This window comes from Equus przewalskii, chromosome 28 (genome assembly GCF_037783145.1).
Source record: "Equus przewalskii isolate Varuska chromosome 28, EquPr2, whole genome shotgun sequence".
In the NCBI taxonomy this organism is placed as follows: Eukaryota; Metazoa; Chordata; class Mammalia; order Perissodactyla; family Equidae; genus Equus; species Equus przewalskii.
This window is the reverse complement of record NC_091858.1, coordinates 12,558,352-12,573,716: the sequence shown is the minus strand read 5'-3', so window position 1 is coordinate 12,573,716 and position 15,365 is coordinate 12,558,352. Positions and strand designations below refer to the sequence as shown.

General features: G+C 35.4%; 1 protein-coding gene across 1 annotated transcript in view; it reads right to left on the bottom strand.

Annotated features, from left to right (window-relative positions):
• Window positions 1-6,548: 6,548 nt before the first annotated feature.
• Window positions 6,549-15,365, bottom strand: part of TEX15 (testis expressed 15, meiosis and synapsis associated) — an 80,257-nt gene continuing 71,440 nt past the window's right edge. Inside the window, exons 9-11 of the mRNA XM_008541675.2 lie at window positions 14,444-14,502; window positions 10,721-11,979; window positions 6,549-8,566 (exon numbers count right to left, since the gene is read on the bottom strand). Of these exons, the coding sequence (XP_008539897.2) occupies window positions 8,529-8,566; window positions 10,721-11,979; window positions 14,444-14,502 (1,356 nt within the window). The 3' untranslated portion in view covers window positions 6,549-8,528. The remainder of the gene's footprint in view (window positions 8,567-10,720; window positions 11,980-14,443; window positions 14,503-15,365) is intronic.

Here is a 15,365-nt window from a genome sequence, read left to right as displayed (position 1 = left end):
ATGTAGAACATTACAAAAGCTTCCAAAAGTAAAGTTTATCCAAAAAGGTGAATTCAGAAAAATGTCACTCTTTCCTTAGCCCTTTCACCCAGTTTTCCTCTTTGCAGGTAACCAACTTCATTGTTTTCTGGTTTTTCCTATGTTCTTTCTGTGTGTGTGTGAGGAAGACTGGCCCTAAGCTAACATCCGTTGCCAATCTTTCTCTTTTTGCTTGATGAAGATTGTGGCTGAGCTAATATCTGTGCCAATCTTCCTCTCTTTTATGTAGGATGCTGCCACGATGTGGCTTGCCGAGCAGTGCTAGGTCTGCGCCCAGGATCTGAACCAGCAAACCCCGGGCCACTGAAGTGGAGCATGCAAACTTAACCACTATGCCTCCAGGCTGGCCCCTCCTATATCCTTTTATGCAAGAACATGCATATATATTTCCCTTTCTTTCTTATGCAAAAAGTAATATATATACTCTTTTGTACTCTGCTTTTTTCAATTAAATATTTCACAGAACACACTCCTTATTGGTTCATATAAATTGTCCTCATTCTGTTTACAATTGCATAGTCCTCCACCAGTGTATGTAACATAGTTTATTCAACTACGCCTAAATGTTTGGGCATTTAGATAATTTCCAAGATTTCCCAGTTACACATAATACATTTATATTTTTATATAATTGGAGAGTTATCATTAGGATAAATTCCTGGAAGTAGAGTTACCGAGAGAGAAAAGGCACATGTAGTTTCATTGGGTATTGGATATTGACAACTTCTACTCTATAGACGTTGTACAATGCAACATTCGTACAAGCAATGTATGAGAGTGTCTGTTCCTCCTCAACTTCTCCAACAGAGTACACGGTCAAGCTTTTGAAAATTGTGCTAATATGATAGGTGAGAAATGATAGCTCAACGTATTTTTAATTTGCATTTCTGCTTTTTTCATTTTTCTCCAAAACTAGATTACTATCACTGGTTTAATAATGAATAATCCCCTAGGTGGGGAGCAGGGATGTGTCTTCCCCCCAATTTCAAAGGCTGTCCTTCTAAGTATCTGAACAAAATCGGGGTTTAGTTAACAGCAAAGAAATGCATTTGTGACTAGGGAAAGAGTGTGTCACAAACACACGTGTATCCACCCAAAGTTCACCTAGGCGTGTTTTTTCACTTGCTCCTTCAAGGAAATTAAGATGCAAAAACCCAGTGACTAATTACAAACCAAGCAGGTTCATTTACTAACGCTGACAATGACTGGCAAGGTGGGTAGTAAATGTCAAGAACTGGATGGGTTATTTACTTAAAAATAGTAAAATTATCATTTAAAAATTAGACGAGATAATCTCTGAAAGTTAAGATCTGAAAGCTAAGAACAACTGGAAATTGGAAAGTAGAAGGACCTCCAGAGGAAGTGAACAGAAGTACTGGATATGAATGACCAAAAAGTGGTAATCAAAGGGGAAGAGAATAACATGGGATTGTGTTTTACAACCATGAACACGGTAAAAGAAGATATTGGGAATAACAATTAAATACAGTAAACAAACACATTAAATATTGACAGAAGCAAAAGATTTCACTTGAGGCATTGCTTGAGATCCTGATTCTGACAGCTGCTTTTGGGGATACATGTAAAACAAAAACATGCTGAACACTTGAGAGGAATGTTCAGCAATAATCAGTGAGTCAATGCATGCTGAGATTAAATCACCTGAAAATATTCCGTTTCTGCACACAAACCCCTTGATAATAACACTGGAATGCTAGAACAAAAGTTACTCTGGGTTTATCTATTTTTGTATATTGTCATTTCTTCTGTTACTGAGCCAGGCACGTTTTGCCAGCTGCACTGTATGCCAACTGCCAAGATGATGAGTTTTGCAGCATAGGAAGGGTTTATTACTGAGGTAGCGAAGTGATGAGACAGGAGAACAAGTCTCAAATCTGCCTTCCCAAAAATGGGGATTAGGGATATTTATGGCATAAAGGGACAGGGTGGTCTGAAGTGTGGGGATAGATGATTGGAGGTAAGGAGTAGTAAGGTAATCAATGCTCTGCGCAAGCTTAGTCAAGCTTCTTGGTTCTTCATAGGATGCATGTTCACTAAATAGTGCTGTTAGCATGATCTGAGGTGGAGTTTTCAGCCTGCTGATCTCAAAGGGTCACCTAGAGGCATTCATGCAGGCCTGGTTGTTGAGTCAGTGGTCTTAACCCGCCCGAACCGGACAAGGAGTTGACTTTCAGTTCTTGAAAAACTTAAGCACCTGTTACCACGGTGACCCAAGAGTCAGAGATGTTAGCTATAGGATGGGCTTTAGTAATGCAGTATCTCACTACTTTTGTCAACAACCAACCGAGCATAGTCCAAGCAAGTTGGTCCCTGGTTTCATTTCTATGGCCTTATTTAAATCTACTAAATCTGTCATAGGCCAAAAAAGTGAAAAACCTCCCATAATAATCCTGAGTTTCTAAAATTTTTTTGATAAAATTTTTTAACTACACAATATTGTGCAATGTATTTTTATGTATTCATATTTTTATAACCTACTACTCTCGTTTTACCTTAACGTAACTTTGCTTATCATCGCCAATTTTTTTTCTAAATGACAATTGGCAAATCTTTGTCCAATATTAAACCATAAGGTTTATCTTTCCACTTACAATGTCGTTTATAAGCAACAGTGGTATAATAAAGAATTTATTTGGTCTTTGTCCCTAGGAGTGTCTTTGTTAGACTAATGAGGTGGTTCACTTGGGCCCCTAGTTTCAGGATGGGGGTTAGTCACCAGAAACACCAACCACATGACAAGTCAGCCAACTTTGGGCCAGCCTCACCTCAGGGGAGGGAATGGGGCTGGAGACTGAGCTGAACTATGTAACCAGTGATTTAATTAAACATGCCTATGTAATGAAACCCCAGTAAAAACTCTGGGCACCAAAGCTCTATGGAGCTTCCATGTTGGTGAACACATTGATGTGCCGGGAGGGTGAGGTGCCCGGATTCCACAAGGACAAAGGGTGCAGAAGCTCTCCATACCCCATCACTCCCAAAGAACTTGGTCTAAGTGTTTCTTAGTTTTTTTTTTCCTAACTTGCATTACTTTATAATAAAACTATAATTGTAAATGCAGTGTTTCAGTGAATTCTGTGAGTTCTTCAAGCAAATTATTGAACCTGAAAGGGTCATGGGAACCCCTGAATTTGTAGCCTATTTGGGGTATATCTGAAGTTTGGGGTTGGAGTCTGAAGTGGGGACAGTGTTGTGAAGGACTCTGCACTTTGCTTGTGGGGTGTGTGCTAACTACATGTAGTGTCAGAATTGAAATGAAGTGGAAGACACCAGTTAGTGTCATGGAATTAGTCACAGAACAGTGCAACACATTTTTTATCTTAATACATCTTTTGACAATTGAACTTATGACATTTACAGTCTTGATTAGGTTTGAATAAACATTTGTTGTTTTTCACTTGGTAGTGTACTTACATTGAATGGAATGGATTTTCATTTTGCCTTTATACGAAAGGAAGCAAGCAAATTATTGTCATTCCCACCTCAAATCCTTTTTGAATTGTTTTTCACTCTGACTGATATCCAAAAGAAACACTCATGATGAAATATCATTCACTAACATTTTATTTTCACTTTGATGCGTACCAGCAGAAGCTTGTAGGAGAAAATTTTCCATCATTACAGGTTCCTGGATCAAAAACCCAGAAAGCAGGGTAAGAAAATTTGTTTTTAGTCTGTCCTAATATTTTGCCCTGAAAAACTGGTGGAAGACCACAAAAGCAACAAAGCTGACTCAGCAGGTTGTGTGTGTACATTTTCCATAGATGGCATATTTGAAACATCACTTCCTTTTATTTTGTATAGTTGACCTGTAAGAAAGGTTAAGAGGGTGGGCACAGCTCCAAGGAACTGTTACACAAGTGAATGGTCTTAGGATAGTTTTGAAAATAATGAGGGAGGGAAGGAAGGTAGAAAGCCTGCCTCTCAAGGGATATGGAGCAGAATAAGCTTCAGGACAGCATTTGAAGAGACAAAGTGGGAACAGTGTCAATTTTGAGGAAACTAATGTTTTCATTAATATATAGACATGGTTTCAAAACACCTTGGTTGGGCATCAGTGGATTAGGAGTCATTCATTACTTGACTTAGCAAAACTCCCAAGATGCAAAACACATTCACTTAGTAATTAAAATAATCTTAGCCAAAGGATTAGAATTATTTATATGCACATAGAGCGTTTGTATCTTAACCAAACATGCAAGAATCTCAAATTACTGTATTGCTCTTTGTACAACCTACATTCAAATTTTAAAAGCAGGGATTACGCATCAGGTACACAAGCTGATGTCTGGAATTAAAAAAGGAAGTATGTCAAAGGAGAGAGATTAAGACAGATCTTACATTCTTTTCAAACTAGCAATGCTGGAACCTATTAATTGATGTTCACAAAGATGGCATGAACTGCAAAAATATCTTGAAGGGCCTTCTGAATGAGTGCATTTATAAAATAGGCAAACAACACAGTTCCCTTCATGGAGCTCATGATAAAGATTAGTTGATGCACACACAAACAGAATAGCACACTTTTAGTACAAGTCAGATGTGCAATAACTGCCAACTGAGTGTAAATACAATCTTGAATTAACCAAACATGCTCAACTGACTAGACCAGCCTTCTCAAAACAATTCTCATTATTTTAAAAAAGGAAATGAATCTGTCACGGACCTGAATTATTCTTACCTAATAAAGAAAACCAGACTTTAAAAATGAAAGGCGTTACAAATCCTAAGGTAAATGCAGTTTCCTGTGACAAACTAGAATGCAGTGTATTTTGAGATTAAGAGTTCCACAGGATTATTTCAAAGGAGACTTCTTACAAATACCAGGACTCTTTAATGGTTATAAGATTCAGAAATACGATGGTAACAATAAAGCAGACAGCGGAGTTTGCACCCCAATAAATGACTAGGATTTATTTCCTTACAAAATTCATAATCTCTATCTAATGAGTTCTTTTAAATCTTATTTCCACATTACATTAGCAATCAACAACCTCTTACCTTCTCAGTTTCTTTTCAGAGCAACTAACTAGGAATCTGCAGTCACTGCTTTTAGAATTGCATTTATCGGAACTAATTTAAAAAACGTCTGTCTTCTAGAATAATTTAATTTTCTTCCTCCACAATCCTTTTTTTTATTTTTTAAAGATTGGCACCTGAGCTAACATCTGCTGCCAATCTTTTTTTTTCTTCTTCTCCCCAAAGCCCCCTGGTATACGGTTGTATATTTTAGTTGTGGGTCCTTCTAGTTGTGGCATGTGGGATGCCACCTCAGCATGGCCTGATGAGCGGTGCCATGTCTGCACCCAGGATCCGAAGTGGTGAAACCCTGGGCCGCAGAAGCGGAACGCACAAACTTAACCACTCAGGCACAGGGCCAGGCCCCTGCACAATCCTATTTTTCAAACTGCACAGATAACTAGAAGGTTAGAATAATACTCAAGCAATATCAATATTGTATGAATTGAAATCAAACTATGCCTGAAAAAAAAAAATAACAGTTTTAAAATACCACATATGCCTAAATAAAAGATATTTTTTTCCCTTAAAATTACCCCCACTGAAAAGAATGTAGGGCCTTCCTACAGTCTGAAGACTTAAGTCATTAAGGAATGTCTTTGGGGAAGAAATTAGCCTGAAATGACCTCAATCAAAAGTAATTTTGGATATGTACATGGACTTAAAAAGCATATTTTCTCAACTTACAAATGAGGATGATATGCTTTAGAAAACTCTTTCAAGGGGCTCAAAAAGGCTCTAATGATGACAAGGACACTGATGTCAATGATGCATGAGAGGACACTGAATGAAACTGTTCTACAAAATGAGTTTAAAAATAATTTAAAATATTTATATAACATATGATTGACATTTAAACATTTCATCTAAATCTCTAAAAGTTTATATATTTAAATTTACCAAAAAACTTTTTTGGGGGAATCTCCTCATTGAGAAAACGGCGTAGCCTTTTATTGGGCTAGGTTCAGAACTCAAATTTTAGAGGCACTTTTGCATTACGTGTTATTAACAGAAGGCAGAGTGACAGAATTAATGAGAATATGAAAGTTCATTTGATTACCCCCTTGAAGAGGCCTTCCCTGAACATCTCGGCTTATGTATCATCCTGTCATTCTCTAGTCCATTACTTTGTTTTTTATATATCTCTTCTCACGATGTGAAATGAATTACTTCCATGTATTCCTACTTGGCTCTCTTGACTGGAATGAGAACTGCACGAGAACAGGGACTCTGGCTTGTCCTAGGAAACTCCAGGCAGTAATAAACTTTGTAAGACGGAGGAGAGAGGAGGGAAGGAGATGAAGGCAAAGGCAGCCAGAGTGAAAGGAGTGCTCCAGCAGTTTACTTAGTCATCTAATTACGTCAGTTCTTTGTGGGTTGTTTTTCATGTAATGGGTATGTGCAAACCAAGGACTATCCATATATTTGCTCACTAGTCAAAAAACACCAAAGGAAAAAAACTCCGAAACTAGAAGGAATTCAGTTTATTCAGATAATTCTTCCTTAGGTTCCAAAACAATAATGTTTACAACAAGCAGGTTTTGTTTATAATGTTTGCTCAAATTTTAATTTGTTTTATTTTTAGAACCAAAATGCATACTTGAGGGGAAAAAAGGAAAATACTCCATTTTTTCATGTTCTGTTTCAAAGTGCAGATTTTTAAATGCAACAGTAGTTAGATAAGGTTTTTTCATTTCCTTTTTTTTTTTTAAGAAATTAAACCACATGAAATAAAAATATCACAAAGACAGTATCAACAGAATCTGAAAGAAAAGCCTCCTTCATTAGAATATTTAACTTTTGGTTTACCTAACAGAAACATTTTTAATTATAAATTTGTAACATCTTTCCATAATCAAACATAAATCAAATGGCTGAGGCAAAATCATTTTTTGAATAACAGCTAATATTACTGCTTTATGCTTGTTCAGGAGTTCTGACTTTTACAGATTATTTTCAAATGAAATAACTATATGGACAAAAAAATACCTTATTTTGATACTGCTTTAATTCTATAGTCTCTTTCAAATTCTTTCTTTCTTTCCGTTGCAGTTCTCGGCTTGACTTGCCCCTTTTAAACATCTGTTTGTCAGAGAAGAACCCTAAGTATTCTGATTTTCACTCTATTTGGTTAATGTGACTTATCCTGGGGGGTTCTTAGTGTTTTCCTAAATTGAAAAGTTAGTTACTCCACATCTCATCTAATGGATTGGGCTGGTTTACACTCTCTTTGGAAGGCTGTGCTGGATAATATAAAAAGTTTGAGAAAACACTGAAGCTTTGCTAGCTATCTGTTTCGATTTAGCCAATGCAGAGCTTTTGTCACATTTCAGAGCCCTTTGGCACTGGAGAAAGGTCTACCCAGGTGTGAGCAATCTTTCTGACTGGGCTCTCACACGTAAACAGGAATGACTGCTGGTGGGTGGAGAGGTTGCTGAAGACCAGTTACACACCACACCCCTGTTCTATGACGATTAGTACAAAGACATTTTTCACTTTTGTGGAATACTGAAAAGGAAAAAAACTCTATGACCACAGCATTAAAGAACTTGTATTTGTGCTGTATCATTTAAATTACTGCAATATGACTAAACTAACAGCATAAGCTAAAGACATTATTCCCTATATTTCCTACAAAATCATTGAAAGAACCATTTAAATTGTGAAACACAAATACAAAAGAAATAATCTTGTGGAAAAGGCTCTTACGGAAAAAGGTGCTAAAATGTGCTTTAATTGCAACACAATGAACCCAAACTCCTTCAAATATAAAACTTAAAAAATCTCTACTCAAGGACGAACACTAAAAATACGCAAATCGAGCTCTCTATCAAAATGCATTTTACAAGTAAAAATTAGAAAATACTGAAATTAAAAAATTTGTCCCATTAGACACAGTACAATTATAAATTAGATGAATAAAGTATAAAGAATTATAAAATTGTTGGTCTAATGACCAATACGTCAAATGGCACAACTCTGCCATCAACAATGTATCAAAAAATATCAGAAACAAAAATCTTGTTTTAAAGATTTTACTACCATTGCTTAACCCGAATCACATTAAATGCAACGTTTACTCTCTTCATTCCATTAGAATAATCCCAACGGAAGACTTTACATAACTGTAATAGCTGTGATAGTGACATTTCAAAAAATACATTTCAAAATATTATTAATGTTTCTGATGGCTAGGTGGATAGTGAAAATTGCCTAATACTGTTCACTAAAATAATTTCATGGAAAAATTTTGGTATTTTAGATGTCAGAAATTGATTTCCTATTGCATTAGATGATATATTGTTGTATTTAAATATTTTACAAAGGGCTATATGGTTTATATTTCCTACCACATTTACATATGTTTTAAAATGTTAAAAAAACGTAAGTAAAAGATACTTGAAAAAACTTGTTAAATCTGCTTTATTTCAGTAGACAGAAGACTATTTTCAATGTCCTGGCTGAAAGGGTTCTTGTTGCCATGGAACTGGAAGAAAAAACCACAAAGATTTGAGATAAGTTAACGATGCAAACTAATGGTACACAATAGTATAGTGGAAAGAGGCGAGTTAAGTTAGAGCCAAAGATTTCAAACTGCACATCTGCCCTTCAGTAGCCATGGGAGCCTGAGAAAAAGTTAGTTTCCTCCTCTGTAAAAGAAAAGTAACATCGCTGTGTCTCTCAGGTATCCTGTGAGAATTAAATGGAATAAAGGATGTAACGTGTCTGGCACACAGGGCTCACTGAGCCCCTTCCTTTAGTTCCATTTATGATGCTGAATACAAGCATCATAAACAAAACACCTATGCGTGGGTCACAGGGATTTTCATATCTTTAGAAAGACACAGTTCCTGAAAGTGTGACAGGTACTCTCTATGGATTATTTGCATTTATGAACACTAAAAGATGTATTGCCTAATTTTTTTTAGAGCTACTTTTGGGTACTATAATAAATAGAAAATTGTTTCTTTTTCTTTTATTTTCACTTGACTAATATAACCAAGGAGGTAACAACTAAAATTTTTGAAAATCAAAGCTAGACTTGACTTATAGATTCAGAAATATCTTTATCATCAAAATAGCTTAATTATTAAGAACACAAGAAAGCTCATACTCTGAGAACCTTTATGAAACAATTATATTCAAGATTTTCTATTTCAGAAATTAAAGTCTACTCTAATTCATAGGTTTGCCCATGCTTGGTGTGTCTATCGTTAAGGCAGCAGCAGCAATGTATCAAATTAATCAAAAAGGAAAAAGCACCATCATACACTCTCCCATTCCCACTCCTGCTCTTTCTCCCCTCTATAGTTTTTCCTTAGGTTTTAAGTGAAAAATTTCCAGTCCTGTTTAAACTCATTTGGTGGGGTGGGGAGGGAAGGGAAAGACACACAGATAATTATGATACCACATAATACTGACATGTGAGAAACACACACAAAAAGTACTATGGAAGTACAAGTGGAACTGTCACATGGGAGACCAGTAAGAAGTTCAATGCGGCTTAAATACAGAGGTGGAAGTGATGGAGGTGAGGCAGGACTGTGAAGAGCCCTGCATTCCAAGCTGAAGTACTTGAATTTTATCCTATAGGTTATAGGGCGCCAGTGACAACTCCACTGGAAGGTGCTGCTGCACCTTCAGATTTCTTAATTAGAAATAAACTATGTTAACAGGCTACTTACTGTCTAATTCAGATAAATGAATCAATCAATTAATTTTTTCTACTTATTAATTTGTAACAGAACCCAGGATTGGGAAACAACTTTTTAATTTAAAAGAGATTCTCTAATTTTACTTACAGTACATTTTCCCTTTGATGGTAGAATATTTGGGTGTTAATGGATAACTGTAATTTTTGCAGACTTATTATTTTTAAAAAATTTTGCTTTAACTCTGGTAAATATACATTTCAATTTAATTTTAAAAATCTATGTTCTAATATTTTACAAATACAATTATGTTTAAGAGAAAAATTTTCAAGTTCTGGTGGCAAACTACCAAGCTGTTCTATCAACACATTTTAATTAAGTCCATTTACTTACACCAAGATATTCTATTACAATACTCAGAGAAAGGAAGGTTTCTCTATCTGACTGAAGTTTCTTTCTCCATCTTGGTTTTTTACTCTATTTTTTCCCTCCATTTATCAAAATAATTGATGTTCATAGTAGAAAATCTAAAAGGTACAGACAAACACTCTCCACATACCCCAAATTTTATCACCCAGAGGCAGATAAGTTACAATGTTGGTGTATTTCATTTCAGTACTTCTATTCATTTATTTATTTACACAGGTAAACTTATATGATATATTCTTTAAAACTATCATTAAAAACTTTCATAAATTCTTTAATGGTTGCATATTTCACAGCATAGATTTTCCATAATTTACTTAACTGTCCCCTAAAGTTCAGTTTTATTGAAGGAGAGATTAGTGATATTACCAATTTTTTTTCAACCTCTGATACCTGGATTTCTACCTGACGACGTAATTCCGCTCTGCCTGATATTTGAACAATTCTACAAATGTGCACAAAAAAGTGACTGCTATATATCACTTGTAAATTCCACTTACATAAATGTACAAAGATAAAAGTAAAGACTCAATGAAGCAAGCATTAAAACTTGTGAAACTCACCGTAAGTCCAAGGAACGTCTGGAAGCACACCTGAATCAGGAGGGTAAGGGTATGCGGCTTGTGGTAATGGTTGATAGGAAGCATACTGTGAAAAAATAGGCTGCTGAAAATTGTAAGAAACAGGCATTTGAGATTGAAAATACCCATTCACTGGCACAAAGTCATGTGCTTGTGGCTCCCCAGCAAAGTAACCAAAATATTGAGTGTACAAAAGTTCAGAATGTATATTTTGGACAGTACTTGCAACTGCAGTCAACATCCCAGGAGGTGGCTGTACTTCATATGACGTTATCCCCTGGTATGTCTGGGTAATGGAACTGTCATTGCTACTGCTGTAATGATAGACACGCCAAGCGTAGTAAGGATATGAAGTTCCAAATGAGTGCTCAGAAGAATTATATATTGGGGTACAGGCCGACTGTGGAAGTCCATTCCAATACGCTGCAGCATTCTCAGTTAGGACTTTCGAACTTTCATTACTCTGTTGTTCAGAAAAAGAACACTCCGCTGTTTGATTCACATTAAGTGTTATGTTTCCAGATGCTCCAACAGGTATGGTACTGGGATTCAATGTATCCTTCATATATTTTTCTTTTGACTCAGTTTTTGCTGGCTGTGTTTTATTTATTTGCAGAACAGGAATTTTGTTCTGGATAAATATGGGTTCTAGAGAATTGGTACATGTAGAATTTTTAATAGATGAATTTAATATTTCATTATCTTCAAGTTCAAAGACAGTGTCATTCATTCCTAAGTTGGCACGGATATCCCTCACAAAATGAAAAACAGGCTTTGAGAGCACTGATGCATCAGGCAGAAGAGAAGTTCCTGGTTTTACGTCTGAGGGACAAGATTTTTCTGTAGGATCTGGAGAATTCTTAAGAAATTTCTGTGAATGTGTCTCGTGGTCTTTTGAAAACGTGCCATCCACACTTTTTTGGCCAAAAACTGCAAAAGAACAATCTTTCTCATCACTCTTTGTTTCAGCAGCACTAAAATTCACATCTCTTTTCTTCAGGCTATTTAAGTTGCCCTGTTGTCCAGTAAAATCTTGTGAAGTGTCAGATGAAATATCAGCTAAATCTATTTCGCCCTCTGACTTTGACATGCAAGTATCTTTTAGGTTCTTTAAAGGTAAAAGTGAGTCAGGTAGTGGTCTTTGCATTTCACCCATTTTTGGAGATACGTGGTTTCTTTTCAGATTGTCAGATGAACTTGGTCCTACTTCATTTTCACTTTCAGGATGAGATCTTATAGTCCTATTAATTGTAACACATAAACACAAACAACTCTAAGTATACAGAGTCACAAAATTTTAATATAAGTATATATTTGAAATTTATTCAGGAAAAGAGTTAAGATTTACATTTTCTCTTTCTGTTGGCAGTTTACAAAAGCAACGTTACTTCCCTAGTTTTACTCCCTTGGTTTGAATTTGGATACTTTTCCTGTTGAAGGTGATATACTCCACATTTCAAATATACTTCCAATAAGAAGTATACAGTGCTGCCAATACTATAATAAATTACTTTACGCTTTGGACATTTCCTGATAGAGGATTATATAAGTAGGAAAGTATCATTATTCAATTCTTTAGCACAGTTTCTAATTCACATACCTCCAACCCAGTGACAATCTTCTTTCCTGTAAATGGCTATATATAACTGGTGAAACCACCAGCTGTGCCCACCCCCCCAGAAGATCATCTTCTGTTATCACGAACTAAGATATTCTGTCTGCTCAAAGTCAAGAACAGGAAAAGCAGACCTCCAAAATACCTTGCCAATTTAATATCCTTGGCATTCCTACCTAAATTTAGACAGTCACAAGCAAGCTGAAGGAAGCTCCCATTACGGAAATGCCCAGCCAGACAGTTAATACAGATCCCCAAGACAATTATATCTTTTGGTGTCTCATCAAATTCTTTGAATTACATGTTGGAAAAGAACATGTTAAAAAGAACAAAGATGTAACCACTCCTCCAGTCAAGAGAAATTAATCTTTGGCCTGGAATTTGTATAGCCTACTCATGAAACTAAAAGCCTCATATTTCACTTAATCCAGCCTCCTTAAGAGGCACTACATTAATGATAACCTACATCATCATCCAACCCCATATAACACTTTGCCAGAGTTTCCAGAAAGTATAATTTTGACTTTATCACATTTCCAATGATGTTTCCGGGATGTCTCGAGTTTATAGATTGACAGCTGCCTGTAGGGTCTATCCTTTCATGGACTTTTTTAGGGGCTATTCTTCCATGATGATAGCACCTTATATTAACCTTACATTAGAATTAATTTTCCTGCTAAATGAGACAAACTTTGATTCTTTGAGTAGCAAATACCACCTATACTTAGCTACCAAAACTAAGATGATTATAGAAGTGGTTTGTGTTATCCCTCGAACACAGCCTATTCATCTTCATGCCGCTACACCACTATTTCAAGAGTCCTGTGTGCCAGGAAAAGGACCTGAGAAATGTAGTAAACGAAATGCTGCATTTAAAGAAGCAAAACCAAATAAGGCAGAAATGAGGATGCTTATTTTTTATTACACTCATTCTCCTTCATAAAATGGAAAAGATGGCAAAAATAAAGCTTGTCATAAATTAAAAATCTTACAGAGTTGAATGAGACAAAGATGGTTAACAAGTCCAGTGGTGCCACTTCATGTCAAAATGAGAAACGTATAAATAATGTAGTGAGTTTTTCATGAAAATAATTCAGTTTAAAGAACTAGCTTTTATTTTGAAATCATGTTCTTCCTACATCATGGTGTTAAAATATCCTTTTATGAAACAGTAGTATATTTATAATATGTGTGTGTCTATGACTAAGTTCCCACTTAGTTACATAAGTTGGCAATTTAAATCTTCTTAACCAATTTTGAAATGTGACTGGTCTATAAAATCCATAAGTTTAAAAATTCAATCAAATCACTTGTCCTATTGTTTTATGCCCTTTTCAGTAAACCAGTCACTAAGCCCCATCAATTTCTCAAATAATGTCTGTAAAATATGAATTTTACTTTCTTATTCTGTAAAACACCACTCTTTCCTAAGCTCCGGCTGACTTACTACTTCTAACTGTACTCAGAATCTCCTTACTTTTTTTTCTGGTGACGTAAAATTTTATTTTAAATTGTAAATGTTATTATATTCTGAAAATTATATTTTTTGCAATAATTTATTATTTATATTAAAATTTTAACTTCCATTTCAAATGAGGCCACAGCATTTTTCAAAAATCTTCATAAAGTACTAAAAACATTTAAGGACTGCCAGTTTCTCATCAAATCCCAAAGTTCTCTCTTGAGACAATGCTGTAATTTTGAACATGTGCCAAGGCCAGAGAATAGTGACTCTATGAACTAGTCCCATAGAAACTTCTCGGAAAATCCCAATCATAGCAGATGGGATTAGAATTCGAAACGTATCTTTTTGAGAACATGAGAATCTCCTTACTTTTAAATCATTGAAAAAACACCTTTCACAAGACATTATCTTCAATACTTACGGAACGAAGTTCAAACTCCTTAGGACTCACTTAAGATGCTGCATAACCTGCAACAAGTTTCTTCTCCCTCCTTAGCTTACTCTTGTCCCCTAAGTTACATGTATGATCCAGTAGAGGTATACAAACAAATGTTTTAGTCTTATTCCTTAGCATGTACTCGATTTTGCTTAGTTTTTCTTCAGACAGGGCTGATGCAACTCCTACCTTGGATGCTTGAACGCTCTCTTTTCTCTGTTGATTTTTGCGACATCTTTCATGTTAATCTATGTTTAAAAGATACAAAGAAAAACTACATTGGTGATGGTCTAAAATACCATATAAACATATATTATTTTAATATCAGATATTTGCATTTGCTTGTTTGGTCATTATCTAAAACTACATTCATTCATGACCCTCCCCTTCAAAAACCAGCGACTCTGCTCAAGTTCCCATATTTCATAAACGTTTGGAGGAACTTTTTTAAAAGGCAATTTGCAACAATCTTTTTGTCTCCACATTCTTACAACAAATCTCCGAGTCCATTTATGACTGCTCCCTCTTATATACCTTTTTCAGTAAACTAGTCGTTAAGCCCCTTGGAAATAATGGCTGTCAAATATGAATTTTCACTTCTTATTTTGTAAAACAGCCCCTTTTTTAAGCCCTGGATGACTCACTTCTCCTAACTGTATTCAGAATCTCTACTCTTTAAATCATTGAAAAAACAACATTTCCCAGGACGCTACCCTTCAATACATAGGGAGTTAAGTTCAAACTCCTCAGCCCTATATTTAAGACATTCTATAATTTAAAATAATATTCTCCTCCATCCGTAGGTTTCTCTTGTCCACTAAGTTAAATTTTTTCTTTTAGACAATTCTAAACTCATTTCTCAAATACTGTCAGTAAGTATTATGTCTGCTCATATATTTTCCATAACTTACTCTCTTCATTTTACCTTTATCTGATAACGTTTTTTCCTTTAAGGCAAAGCTATGGTCTGTGTTCTTCCATGAAATTAATAAGTAAACTTTTCTCTAACAATCTAATTTTTTTCTTTTTTTGCTTTTCTTCTTAATACTTACAACACCTTTTTAGTATCACACCCTCATTTTACTCTTGATATGGAATACACAATTTGTGT